Source organism: Gadus macrocephalus, chromosome 14 (assembly GCF_031168955.1).
Source record: "Gadus macrocephalus chromosome 14, ASM3116895v1".
Classification (NCBI taxonomy): Eukaryota; Metazoa; Chordata; class Actinopteri; order Gadiformes; family Gadidae; genus Gadus; species Gadus macrocephalus.
Window position 1 is genome coordinate 1154109 of NC_082395.1, and position 13484 is coordinate 1167592.

The 13484-nt window shown below is 51.6% G+C and overlaps 1 protein-coding gene across 2 annotated transcripts; it reads right to left on the reverse strand.

The window, feature by feature from the left end:
* Positions 1–775: 775 nt before the first annotated feature.
* On the reverse strand, positions 776–13233 carry nr1h3 (nuclear receptor subfamily 1, group H, member 3). Of its 2 annotated transcripts, none has more exons than XM_060071285.1 (8): positions 13105–13233; positions 12184–12453; positions 11622–11827; positions 10554–10733; positions 10116–10215; positions 6936–7049; positions 4705–4799; positions 776–3945 (listed from the first exon to the last, which is right to left on the reverse strand). In XM_060071285.1, the coding sequence occupies exons 2-8, from the start codon at positions 12407–12409 to the stop codon at positions 3799–3801; spliced, it is 1068 nt and encodes a 355-aa protein (XP_059927268.1). In that variant the 5' UTR covers positions 12410–12453; positions 13105–13233; the 3' UTR covers positions 776–3798. The 2 variants fall into 2 exon arrangements, with proteins under 2 accessions (XP_059927268.1, XP_059927267.1); XM_060071284.1 differs by having other exon boundaries at positions 776–3975.
* Between the last annotated feature and the right edge of the window lie 251 nt (positions 13234–13484).

Sequence of the window (13484 nt, forward strand, 5' to 3'; positions counted from 1 at the left end):
CTATATTTGGATCTAGAAAAATATACATTATATAGCAAAGCAAAGCCAACGCCCTCCTCACCGGACTCCCCACCAAACTCATCAACAGACTACAGATCATTCAGAACTCAGCCGCCCGGATCATCACCCGCACCAAATCATCTTACCACATCACCCCTGTCCTCATCCAACTTCACTGGCTCCCAGTACACTACCGCATCCAATACAAAACCCTACTCCTCACCTACAAAGCTCTCCACAACCTAGCCCCCAGTTACCTCTGCGACCTCCTCCAAGAATACACTCCCTCCGCTCAACCTCTGCTGGACTACTATGTATCCCCACATCACGACTCATTACAATGGGTGCCCGGTCATTCAGCTGTTCAGCACCCAGGCTCTGGAACTCCCTCCCCCCACACATAATACAGTCAGACACCATTACAACCTTCAAGTCACAACTCAAAACCCACCTGTTCAAACTCGCACACAACGTCTAACTGATCACTGTCTTGATTGTTTGTTTGTTTTGTCTTGTTTTTGTTTTATTTATTTATTATTATTCTTTTCCACAATGTCTTGTTTTTAAACGATTTATGACTTTATGCTCTGTAAGGTGGCCTTAGGTGCCTTGAAAGGCGCCTCTAAATTAAATATATTATTATTATTATTATTAAAGTAGTCGAATTTGAGATTTATTTCAAATAAGCTTATTTGTTCATTTGTTTTTGTGCTTAAGATAATGATCAGTCACAAATGACCCTGGCAATGAGATAAGAATGAGACGGAATCACAAGTTGGAGAAACAAGTTTTACTGTTAATCTGTCGTTATCTTTCCGGCAGCATTTCCTGGTCAAATTACAGGGGAGACATCATGAAAAACCTGTCCTCTATAAAAATAAAGATGTCCCACGATCCCTTTAGCAGAGTCAATTTATAACCATTCTTTAATTATTAGTTAACCATCCGTAAGACCTTAAGAACAATTCAGTCCTTTACATCAGATCAGAAAATCAACTTATTTTGAAAATTATAAAAACGGAAATGTTTGAAAACATGTTAGCACCTCTCATGATATATTCTTTGTCCCCGCGGTCATATTGCCATTGATCAATTGTGAATTTAAGTCCATTAAATATCTGAATTATTTCCTCAGACACCCTCCACAGCTTGCTGCATCAGAACAATGCATTACGCTAACCTGGTAGCTTCACATGTGTGACTTGGACCTGCTTCTCATTGTCTAGTAAACTGTGTTACGAGGAAGTGGTGCCACTGGCTGAGGGGCAGTCTGTGCATGGAACCTCGACGCCCATGACAACCATTATACTGTACCACGCTAAAAACATGTCCGCACTTCCTCCATAGGAAACAGGTGAGGGGCCTTCGATCAAAGCTTCATTAGAAAACCAGTCAGATGTGTACCTCAGTACAACCATTATAGACTTAGAGCAGAACTCGACTCATTTCAACTTATTTAAGTTATAAAAGATGTTTGCATTTACCAGATCTCGAAATCCTAATACTTTATCAGATCCAATTCCACATCCCTGTGATGATATATCGTCTCTCTTCCAGAAGATAAACAAGCAGAAAGCTGCTTCATCACAACACTGGAAAGAAACCGGATGCTCTAGCGCCAACATTAGCCTCATCTATAGAGCATTGCTTCCAGAGAGCCAAACCCTGCCTTTAAAGTGTTGGGCTCTGCCTTAGCTTTGTACTATGCAACTCTTTCACAGCAGCTTGGAACAAAAGCATCACTTCATGGTTGGACAGATGTAATGAGCCTCCACCTTTTCAATAACCAAGTTGGTGATGGTATTATCAGTATTATACATACTTTCAAATAATGTAGCGTTGGCTGCAGTTAAAACCCCAGGCATGATACATACTGAAGTATCAACCACCATCTATCCAAGTATCAACCCATTTCTGTAAGCTATTAGAAGTTGTGGAACGATAAACCCTGCTGTATTCAACCCACCCCAGCCGTTGTCATCATTTATGACAAATCACTCAATGAAGGGACATATTTGTTCCAAAGTTCAAGCTCTGCTTGAAGTATTAAAGAGCAAAAAGTAAAGAATGATGAATCATGCAGACATGACCCTTTGCACTAAATTAAAACAATGATCTATTCTGCTCATTTTCAGTCCTATAAGCATGTAATCAAAATCTGACATGTATATTTTACATAAAACTAATGCTATCAGTATCTGACAATTGTACAATATATCTTTCAAACTAGTTCTGATGATCAAATGTGATTTAATACCCTAACCCAATGATTTGTATTTGGGACCAAACTAATTCAATGCAGAGCAGGATCATCTGTTCCTCAGATGTGTAGAACCTATTCTACTGTCAGAGGTCACCACCTATTCATTGGCAGCTGGAATTTTCTATGGACTGTAATGTTAGAGAGCCAAGATCTGCTGAAAGCATTGCCATTAACAACATTAGAATTGAGGTAAAGAAGTCCACTATAAAACAACCTTCTACATATATTAATTTGTGCACATCAAAACTAGCCTGCAAGCCTGATCCATAGATGTATATCTATATAGATCTATATAGATAGAAGCTGGATTCTGCTCTTTGCAGAGTCAACACGACAGGAAGAGCAAGAGGCTGACAGAAAAGGAGCTCTTTGCACTTCAGAGAGCCCCGTGTTAGAGGGTCCTACCGTCCAATCAGAGACCCCCGTGTTAGAGGGTCCTACCGTCCAATCAGAGACCCCCGTGTTAGAGGGTCCTACCGTCCAATCAGAGAGCCCCGTGTTAGAGGGTCCTACCGTCCAATCAGAGACCCCCGTGTTAGAGGGTCCTACCGTCCAATCAGAGAGCCCCGTGTTAGAGGGTCCTACCGTCCAATCAGAGACCCCCGTGTTAGAGGGTCCTACCGTCCAATCAGAGACCCCCGTGTTAGAGGGTCCTACCGTCCAATCAGAGAGCCCCGTGTTAGAGGGTCCTACCGTCCAATCAGAGACCCCCGTGTTAGAGGGTCCTACCGTCCAATCAGAGACCCCCGTGTTAGAGGGTCCTACCGTCCAATCAGAGACCCCCGTGTTAGAGGGCCCTACCGTCTAATCAGAGCCCCGTGTTAGAGGATCCTACCGTCCAATCAGAGACCCCCTCTCAGGAGAGGGGGTCTCTGGACACAGGAGAGCCCAGAAAGAATGAAGGTAAAATAGATCTATATCATTCTGCACACGTAGAACCAGTCCATGTCAGAAGAACACCACCAAGTCTGTCCCAACGGTTAACGGGCCGTCGAGAGTCTGATGGCTCCGCCCCTCCAGGGCTTGGGAGGGAGGAGCCAGGTGGGACAGGGAGGAGCCAGGTGGGGCAGGGGTGGGGCCAGGTGGAGCAGGGAGGAGCCAGCTGAGGTGGGGGTGACCCAGGTGGGGAGAGGGGTGGGGCCAGGTGGAGCAGGGAGGAGCCAGGTGTGGAGAGGGGCGGGTCCAGGGGGGAGCTGGGAGGAGCCAGGTGGGGAGGGGGGCGGGTCCAGGGGGGAGCTGGGAGGAGCCAGGTGGGGAGGGGGGCGGGTCCAGGGGGAGCTGGGAGGAGCAAGGTGGGGAGAGGGGCGGGTCCAGGGGCAGCTGGGAGGAGCCAGGTGGGGAGGGTGGCGGGTCCAGGGGGAGCTGGGAGGAGCCAGGTGGGGAGAGGGGCGGGTCCAGGGGCAGCTGGGAGGAGCCAGGTGGGGAGAGGGGCGGGTCCAGGGGCAGCTGGGAGGAGCCAGGTGGGGAGAGGGGCGGGTCCAGGGGGAGCTGGGAGGAGCCAGGTGGGGAGAGGGGCGGGTCCAGGGGGGAGGCGGTCACTCGTGGACGTCCCAGATCTCGGAGAGCAGCGGGGGCAGCTTCTTGTCCTGCAGCCGCAGGGCGAACACCTGCTCCGAGTGCACGGAGCTCAGCGTGCGCAGGCTCACCAGCTTCATCAGCATGCGGGGGAACATCAGGTGGTCCTGGGAACCAATCAGAGGAGAGGGGGCCGTCTTCATCAGACAACAACGCAAACAGACATAATCATTATATAAGTGCTGCAGGTGACAGATGCAGCGCAAATAAGATTTGCCTGAGTGTGTGAATGATTGACTGACTGACTGTGTGACTGACTGTGTGACTGACTGTGTGACTGACTGACTGATTCTGTGACTGACTGATTCTGACTTGACTGTGTGTGTGACAGACTGTCTGTGAGCGTGTGTGTTTAACCATCAATGTCCTCCTAGAGAGGAACACCCCCCAGACAGAGGGCCTGATAGTGTCTCTGTGAGAGGAACACAACCCCCAGGCTGACCCCGCTCTGAGGTCAGGGGGACCCCGCTCTGAGGTCAGGCTGACCCCGCTCTGAGGTCAGGCTGACCCCGCTCTGAGGTCAGGCTGACCCCGCTCTGAGGCCAGGGGGACCCCGCTCTGAGGCCAGGGGGACCCCGCTCTGAGGTCAGGGGGACCCCGCTCTGAGGTCAGGCGGACCCCGCTCTGAGGCCAGGGGGACCCCGCTCTGAGGCCAGGGGGACCCCGCTCTGAGGTCAGGCTGACCCCGCTCTGAGGCCAGGGGGACCCCGCTCTGAGGCCAGGGGGACCCCGCTCTGAGGCCAGGGGGACCCCGCTCTGAGGCCAGGGGGACCCCGCTCTGAGGCCAGGGGGACCCCGCTCTGAGGTCAGGGGGACCCCGCTCTGAGGCCAGGGGGACCCCGCTCTGAGGCCAGGCTCTGACTCACGTTGGGTCTCTTGATGGAGATGTAGGCGCGCAGGGCGTCGACGTAGGGCTGCTGCAGGCGCTCCACCAGGTCGTGGTCCTGCACGTTGGGCCGGTCTGGGGAGAACAGGAGGGGTCAGGGTCACGATGTGGGGTCACGATGTGGACTCACAGCAGCAGAACGCCCCCTTCAGCTCCAGGGGATTAGTGGAGCAGCTCTCTGACCAACGGGGGTGAACACTACGTGCTGTTGGGTGAATACTCTACGTGCTGTTGGGTGAATACTCTACGTGCTGTTGGTTCAATACTCTACGTGCTGTTGGTTCAATACTCTACGTGCTGTTGGGTGAATACTCTACGTGCTGTTGGGTGAATACTCTACGTGCTGTTGGGTGAATACTCTACGTGCTGTTGGGTGAATACTCTACGTGCTGTTGGGTGAATACTCTACGTGCTGTTGGGTGAATACTCTACGTGCTGTTGGGTGAATACTCTACGTGCTGTTGGGTGAATACTCTACGTGCTGTTGGGTGAATACTCTACGTGCTGTTGGGTGAATACTCTACGTGCTGTTGGGTGAATACTCTACGTGCTGTTGGGTGAATACTCTACGTGCTGTTGGGTGAATACTCTACGTGCTGTTGGGTGAATACTCTACGTGCTGTTGGGTGAATACTCTACGTGCTGTTGGGTGAATACTCTACGTGCTGTTGGGTGAATACTCTACGTGCTGTTGGGTGAATACTCTACGTGCTGTTGGTTCAATACTCTACGTGCTGTTGGGTGAATACTCTACGTGCTGTTGGGTGAATACTCTACGTGCTGTTGGGTGAATACTCTACGTGCTGTTGGGTGAATACTCTACGTGCTGTTGGGTGAATACTCTACGTGCTGTTGGGTGAAAACTCTACGTGCTGTTGGGTGAATACTCTACGTGCTGTTGGGTGAATACTCTACGTGCTGTTGGGTGAATACTCTACGTGCTGTTGGGTGAATACTCTACGTGCTGTTGGGTGAATACTCTACGTGCTGTTGGGTGAATACTCTACGTGCTGTTGGTTCAATACTCTACGTGCTGTTGGGTGAATACTCTACGTGCTGTTGGGTGAATACTCTACGTGCTGTTGGTTCAATACTCTACGTGCTGTTGGGTGAATACTCTACGTGCTGTTGGGTGAATACTCTACGTGCTGTTGGTTCAATACTCTACGTGCTGTTGGTTCAATACTCTACGTGCTGTTGGGTGAATACTCTACGTGCTGTTGGGTGAATACTCTACGTGCTGTTGGGTGAATACTCTACGTGCTGTTGGGTGAATACTCTACGTGCTGTTGGTTCAATACTCTACGTGCTGTTGGGTGAATACTCTACGTGCTGTTGGGTGAATACTCTACGTGCTGTTGGGTGAATACTCTACGTGCTGTTGGGTGAATACTCTACGTGCTGTTGGGTGAATACTCTACGTGCTGTTGGGTGAATACTCTACGTGCTGTTGGGTGAATACTCTACGTGCTGTTGGTTCAATACTCTACGTGCTGTTGGTTCAATACTCTACGTGCTGTTGGGTGAATACTCTACGTGCTGTTGGGTGAATACTCTACGTGCTGTTGGGTGAATACTCTACGTACTGTTGGGTGAATACTCTACGTGCTGTTGGGTGAATACTCTACGTGCTGTTGGGTGAATACTCTACGTGCTGTTGGGTGAATACTCTACGTGCTGTTGGGTGAATACTCTACGTGCTGTTGGGTGAATACTCTACGTGCTGTTGGGTGAATACTCTACGTGCTGTTGGGTGAATACTCTACGTGCTGTTGGTGAGGCTACATGCCCGTGTTCGACCTGATGCTCAATGCCTGACCATCGCTTGGTTTACTTTCAGAAGGAAATAATCGCTTCTGGATCCATAACTTTCGGGGGTGCGGGAGGGACATATGCAGACCGATTTGTGGGCAAGAGGCTAGGCAGAGTACACAGCGCTTTGGCACATTAAGTTAAGCTAGAGATAGCAGAAGACTTTTATTTTCCCCATCGACCATCCATTGGTCGAAGAGTCGGTCGCATTTTAGTCTACAGCCCTATTTAATTCCTATTTAAACCCTTTTTAATATCTATTTAATACCTATCTAATACCCTTATTAACCTTGAAACCAGTTGTGCAGCTCTGTTGCAGAGCAGTCTGTACAGCGTTGGCAGTGTGTTAATCTGATCTCATCAGTACATCATTACTGAGGTCTCATTACTGTTCCTGACCTGCAGAGAAGATGTTGATGGCGATGAGGAGGGCGTACTCGGCCTCGTCCAGGTGGAGGTCGTTCATCCCTTTGGAGAACTCAAAGATGGGGTTGATGAACTCAAACTGCAGCCCTGCAGCGGCCAGAGGTCAGCGAGACAGAGAGAGAGAAACGTGGTCCCTAATTAGACCCATCGACCAACAGGTCCATCACAACAGGGATGGTTATACTGGGGAAACTAATGATTTAAAGACATAATGGCTGTAATACTATTGTGTACTACTGTTACCAACTCCTTCCCAGTGGAATGTTGATGTTATATATCTGTATCCGTCTGTTGTTCAGGGCAGGGTACCTGCTCTGTCTGTTGTTCAGGAGAGGGTACCTGCTCTGTCTGTGGTATGTCTCTGTCTGTTGTCTGTTGGTCAGGGCAGGGTACCTGCTCTGTTGTCTGTCTCTCTGTCTCTGTTGTTCAGGGCAGGGTACCTGCTCTGTTGTCCGTCTCTCTGTCTCTGTTGGTCAGGGCAGGGTACCTGCTCTGTTGTCCGTCTCTCTGTCTCTGTTGGTCAGGGCAGGGTACCTGCTCTGTCTCTGTCTCTGTTGTTCAGGGCAGGGTACCTGCTCTGTCTCTGTCTCTGTTGTTCAGGGCAGGGTACCTGCTCTGTCTGTTGTTCAGGGCTGGGTACCTGCTCTGTTGTCCGTCTCTCTGTCTCTGTTGTTCAGGGCAGGGTACCTGCTCTGTTGTCCGTCTCTCTGTCTCTGTTGGTCAGGGCAGGGTACCTGCTCTCTCTCTGTCTCTGTTGGTCAGGGCTGGGTACCTGCTCTCTCTCTGTCTCTGTTGGTCAGGGCAGGGTACCTGCTCTCTCTCTGTCTCTGTTGGTCAGGGCTGGGTACCTGCTCTGTCTCTGTCTCTGTTGGTCAGTGCTGGGTACCTGCTCTGTCTCTGTCTCTGTTGTTCAGGGCTGGGTACCTGCTCTGTTGTCCGTCTCTCTGTCTCTGTTGGTCAGTGCGGGTACCTGCTCTCTCTCTGTCTCTGTTGGTCAGTGCTGGGTACCTGCTCTCTCTCTGTCTCTGTTGGTCAGGGCTGGGTACCTGCTCTGTCTCTGTCTCTGTTGGTCAGGGCTGGGTACCTGCTCTGTCTCTGTCTCTGTTGGTCAGTGCTGGGTACCTGCTCTGTCTCTGTCTCTGTTGGTCAGTGCTGGGTACCTGCTCTGTCTCTGTCTCTGTTGGTCAGTGCTGGGTACCTGCTCTGTCTCTGTCTCTGTTGGTCAGGGCTGGGTACCTGCTCTGTCTCTGTCTCTGTTGGTCAGTGCTGGGTACCTGCTCTGTCTCTGTCTCTGTTGGTCAGGGCTGGGTACCTGCTCTGTCTGTTGTTCAGGGCTGGGTACCTGCTCTGTCTCTGTCTCTGTTGGTCAGTGCTGGGTACCTGCTCTCTCTCTGTCTCTGTTGGTCAGTGCTGGGTACCTGCTCTGTTGTCCGTCTCTCTGTCTCTGTTGGTCAGTGCTGGGTACCTGCTCTGTCTCTGTCTCTGTTGGTCAGTGCTGGGTACCTGCTCTCTCTCTGTCTCTGTTGGTCAGGGCTGGGTCTCTGTCTCTGTCTCTGTTGGTCAGGGCAGGGTACCTGCTCTCTCTCTGTCTCTGTTGGTCAGGGCAGGGTACCGTCTCTGTCTCTGTTGGTCAGGGCAGGGTACCTGCTCTGTCTCTGTCTCTGTTGGTCAGTGCTGGGTACCTGCTCTGTCTCTGTCTCTGTTGGTCAGTGCTGGGTACCTGCTCTGTCTCTGTCTCTGTTGGTCAGTGCTGGGTACCTGCTCTGTCTCTGTCTCTGTTGGTCAGTGCTGGGTACCTGCTCTGTTGTCCGTCTCTCTGTCTCTGTTGGTCAGTGCTGGGTACCTGCTCTCTCTCTGTCTCTGTTGGTCAGGGCTGGGTACCTGCTCTGTCTCTGTCTCTGTTGGTCAGGGCTGGGTACCTGCTCTGTCTCTGTCTCTGTTGGTCAGGGCTGGGTACCTGCTCTGTCTCTGTCTCTGTTGGTCAGGGCTGGGTACCTGCTCTGTCTCTGTCTCTGTTGGTCAGTGCTGGGTACCTGCTCTGTCTCTGTCTCTGTTGGTCAGGGCAGGGTACCTGCTCTGTCTCTGTCTCTGTTGGTCAGGGCTGGGTACCTGCTCTGTCTCTGTCTCTGTTGGTCAGGGCTGGGTACCTGCTCTGTCTCTGTCTCTGTTGGTCAGTGCGGGTACCTGCTCTCTCTCTGTCTCTGTTGGTCAGTGCTGGGTACCTGCTCTCTCTCTGTCTCTGTTGGTCAGTGCTGGGTACCTGCTCTGTCTCTGTCTCTGTTGGTCAGGGCTGGGTACCTGCTCTGTCTCTGTCTCTGTTGGTCAGTGCTGGGTACCTGCTCTGTCTCTGTTGGTCAGTGCTGGGTACCTGCTCTGTCTCTGTCTCTGTTGGTCAGGGCAGGGTACCTGCTCTGTTGTCCGTCTCTCTGTCTCTGTTGGTCAGTGCTGGGTACCTGCTCTCTCTCTGTCTCTGTTGGTCAGGGCAGGGTACCTGCTCTGTTGTCCGTCTCTCTGTCTCTGTTGGTCAGTGCTGGGTACCTGCTCTCTCTCTGTCTCTGTTGGTCAGGGCTGGGTACCTGCTCTCTCTCTGTCTCTGTTGGTCAGGGCTGGGTACCTGCTCTGTCTCTGTCTCTGTTGGTCAGTGCAGGGTACCTGCTCTGTCTCTGTCTCTGTTGGTCAGTGCTGGGTACCTGCTCTGTCTCTGTCTCTGTTGGTCAGTGCGGGTACCTGCTCTGTCTCTGTCTCTGTTGGTCAGGGCTGGGTACCTGCTCTGTCTCTGTCTCTGTTGGTCAGGGCTGGGTACCTGCTCTGTCTCTGTCTCTGTTGGTCAGTGCTGGGTACCTGCTCTGTCTCTGTCTCTGTTGGTCAGGGCAGGGTACCTGCTCTGTCTCTGTCTCTGTTGGTCAGTGTGGGTACCTGCTCTCTCTCTGTCTCTGTTGGTCAGTGCTGGGTACCTGCTCTGTTGTCCGTCTCTCTGTCTCTGTTGGTCAGTGCTGGGTACCTGCTCTGTCTCTGTCTCTGTTGGTCAGTGCTGGGTACCTGCTCTGTCTCTGTCTCTGTTGGTCAGTGCTGGGTACCTGCTCTGTCTCTGTCTCTGTTGGTCAGGGCAGGGTACCTGCTCTGTCTCTGTCTCTGTTGGTCAGGGCTGGGTACCTGCTTTGGCGAAGTCCTCCTTGTTGTAGCTGAAGTCCTTGAGGAAGGTGATGCTCTCGATGGCCGGGTTGTACCTCCGGGACGTCTCCAGCAGCATGATCTGCGGGCGGGAGGCTCAGCTCTCAGCGACAGGTCACCCAGAGACACTAAGCTGGTCCATGGGACCTTGAGCGTCCGTGTGCCGTCAGAGACGAGGTGGTCGAGAGGCAGACATCAAGTCCTGCAGCCTCCCTCCTCAGTAACACCAAGAGAGTCTGAGCCTCAACAACATGTCAGCTGGACTGGTTCCCCATTGGGGTATCATTCATTCATAGCTATTTAGGTTCTGCAAAGGTTGGCAGAATATATCATAGGGTGTCATTTTAGTGATAACATTAATGAAATCCCGGTTGAACCTCAGCTGTATACAGGACAGTGTGTTGGGGACATTGGACAGACCTCGATGGTGGAGGTCTTTAGCAGGGCGATCTGGTCCTCTCTGGTCAGCTCCAGGAAGCCGGGGAGCTGCTTGGCAAAGTCCACGATCTCCTGGACCGACATGATGGCCAGCTCTGTGAAGTGGGCGAACCGCTGCTGACGCACCTCCCTGTTCTGGGGGTCCTGGCTCAGGGGCCAGGGCTGCACACACACACACACACACACACACACACACACACACACACACACACACACACACACACACACACACACACACACACACACACACACACACACACACACACACACACACACACACACACACACACACACACACACACGTTAGGTGGACTGTAATCGTGGTGCTGCTGATAGTAACTTACAGAACCCGTTGAACGTTGTAATGGTACAGTAGGCCTTCGCCTCATGGCTGTCATGAGCCCCTTCCTAGAAGCTTATCGTATGAATATGCATACTACTGAAGTACATCACTTAAAGGGATACTTCACCCATTTAGAACCGGCGTTCTATCATTATAAAATTGCTATTGTAATATAAATAAATATATAAATAAATATCAGTCCAAACCAATCTAATTTTCTCCCGAAATGATGTCAAATGACGCGTTTGACCTCATTTCGGGAGAAACCTCTTGTCCCGCAAGAAGGGCCTTGGACTACAACACACTTTTGGTGGCAAATTTGCGGCCAATTTTTCCACCAATAAGGAATGAGAGGGGGCGGGAGCTCGCGTACTGAGGGCGAATGAGGGGGACGGGAGACCGACAGGTGGGCGGGGCAGCGAGTGCAATGCACTGTGGTAGTTGGAGGTTTTCTTACTTTGAGCCAGAGAGACCATGAAAAGACTCTTTCTGCCTTTTTTCAGGCTAGGATGAACCGGTTTCAATTTTTTTTTCACATTTAGAATACATTGAATTATTTAATTAATAAAATCTTCATATTCCCACCGGTGAAGTATCTCTTTAATTATGTCTACCTGATGAGTTTCCTCTATGATATGGCCGTTCCTAAATAAAAGGACAATGCCCTCAACAGCAATATACATGCTCTTATAGAGCCCTGAACTCACGGTGACTTTGGGCCGGTCGATGAAGGACCTCTTGTTGCACTGCTTCTGCATGGCCACCAGCTTGTCGATCATGGCCTGCTGCTCGGGGCCCAGGCTGAGCAGCTCCGAGGGCGGCGTGGGCGTGGCCACCGACGAGGCGCGCGCAGACTCGTCCTCGTGCTGCTTCTTCATCTTCTTCAGCCTGATCTGCTCCTCCGACAGGACGCCTGCAGAGACACGTGACCGTCAACACGCTGCAGCTCTGCACCTCCCGCTGGACTGTGTCTGGACATTCAGCCACAGGCACCGTCCTAACCTGACTCCTTAAACCAGTGGACTCAAAGCGCTCTACAACACTGCCTGACATTCACCCCTTCATGCACACGTTCACACACCGACGGCGGTGTCAGCCACGCAGGGCGACGGCCAGCTGGTCAGGAGCAGTCAGGGTGAGGCGTCTCGCTCAGGGACACCTCACAACACACGCCATCCCGCTCTACCCCCCGAGCCACATGCCGGCCCGTTCATCTGAACCACAGCCGACCGGACGCAGGCCGATGCCTTCGACTCTCGGGACACTCACACTGCTCCAGCATGCCCGCCTCTCTGCACTTGCGGAGCCGGCACTGCTGGCACTTGCGCCTCATGTACATGTCCATCTCGCAGCGGCCGCTGCTCTTGCAGGCGTACTGCGCGCCCTTGATGACGCTGCGGCGGAAGAAGCCCTTGCAGCCCTCGCAGCTCAGCACGTTGTAGTGGAAGCCCGACGCCTTGTCCCCGCACACGCTGCACACCTCATTGCCCAGCATCTTGGGGGCGGGCCCCTTCTTCCTCTTCACCACCGGCTGCCCGTCTGGGGAGGAAGAGGAAGGGGAGGGATGAGTGGGGGCTCTGGAGGAGCCAACCAGACATCTTCACTGTACATGTGTTAATGGAGAAACGGTCAACACAAGCGTGCAGTGATTTGGGATGCACAACTATATAGTCAGGTCTTTAAAAAAAGAAAAGGGTTGTTTGACTAAGCAAAGTTAAACCTGAATTTGATCAGAGTGGAACTGCTAAATGGACTAAAACGGGTACAGGGCTGGACTATCATAATGTATCTTGGGATTTCTTTTGTCTGCGATTGGGCTGTGCCGACTTTTTTTATTATAATGGTCTGATGGACTGAGCGGCAGTGACCAGCGTCACGGCAAACTAAATCATAGCCGTCACCACCGCCGTCAAGGCGAGTTGACTGCGTCAAACTCCTCCACCCCCCCCCCCCCCCCCCCCCCCTCCTCGGAGTAAGGGCTCTGTGTTCACGCTGGGGGGAGGACAGAGCCTGGTGGATTATCCTCACAGCGAGGGCAATGGCTACTTGTTGCTTTACCTTCGTGACGTATTTTAAATCCCCAATTTGAAAACATTCTATCAACATTAGCAGTGAACACATCACATGAAACGGTTCTAAATAATGCTTATTAAAGCCTCAAGGTGCAATTTGCTAATTAAAATATATTACCAACAGAGCTGGAATGCCGTTTTTTCTGTCCGAGGAGCTTCAGCGGTTGAAGGGGAGGTTTCTCCAGCTCACCTGAGCGGCGAGGAGAGCTCTCCCCACCTTCGTGACCTTCCAATCAGAACAGGTCTGCTGTTAGCCAACATTGAGGCTGGGGTTCTTCACAGAACCGTGGTTTTAAGGATCAGGGCAGTGCAATTCCATTGCTCTGGTGCAATGTGTAGCTTCAGAACGTATAGAGTACCAGTGACTTACAGGACATAAAGATGTGACATCGTAGACCTTTATTGTTAACCAAGTAAAATGTAAGTCGCTTTGGATAAAAGCGTCTGCTAAATGCCATAAATGTCAGTTGTACTTTGCTCAAAAATATTTTGATAATC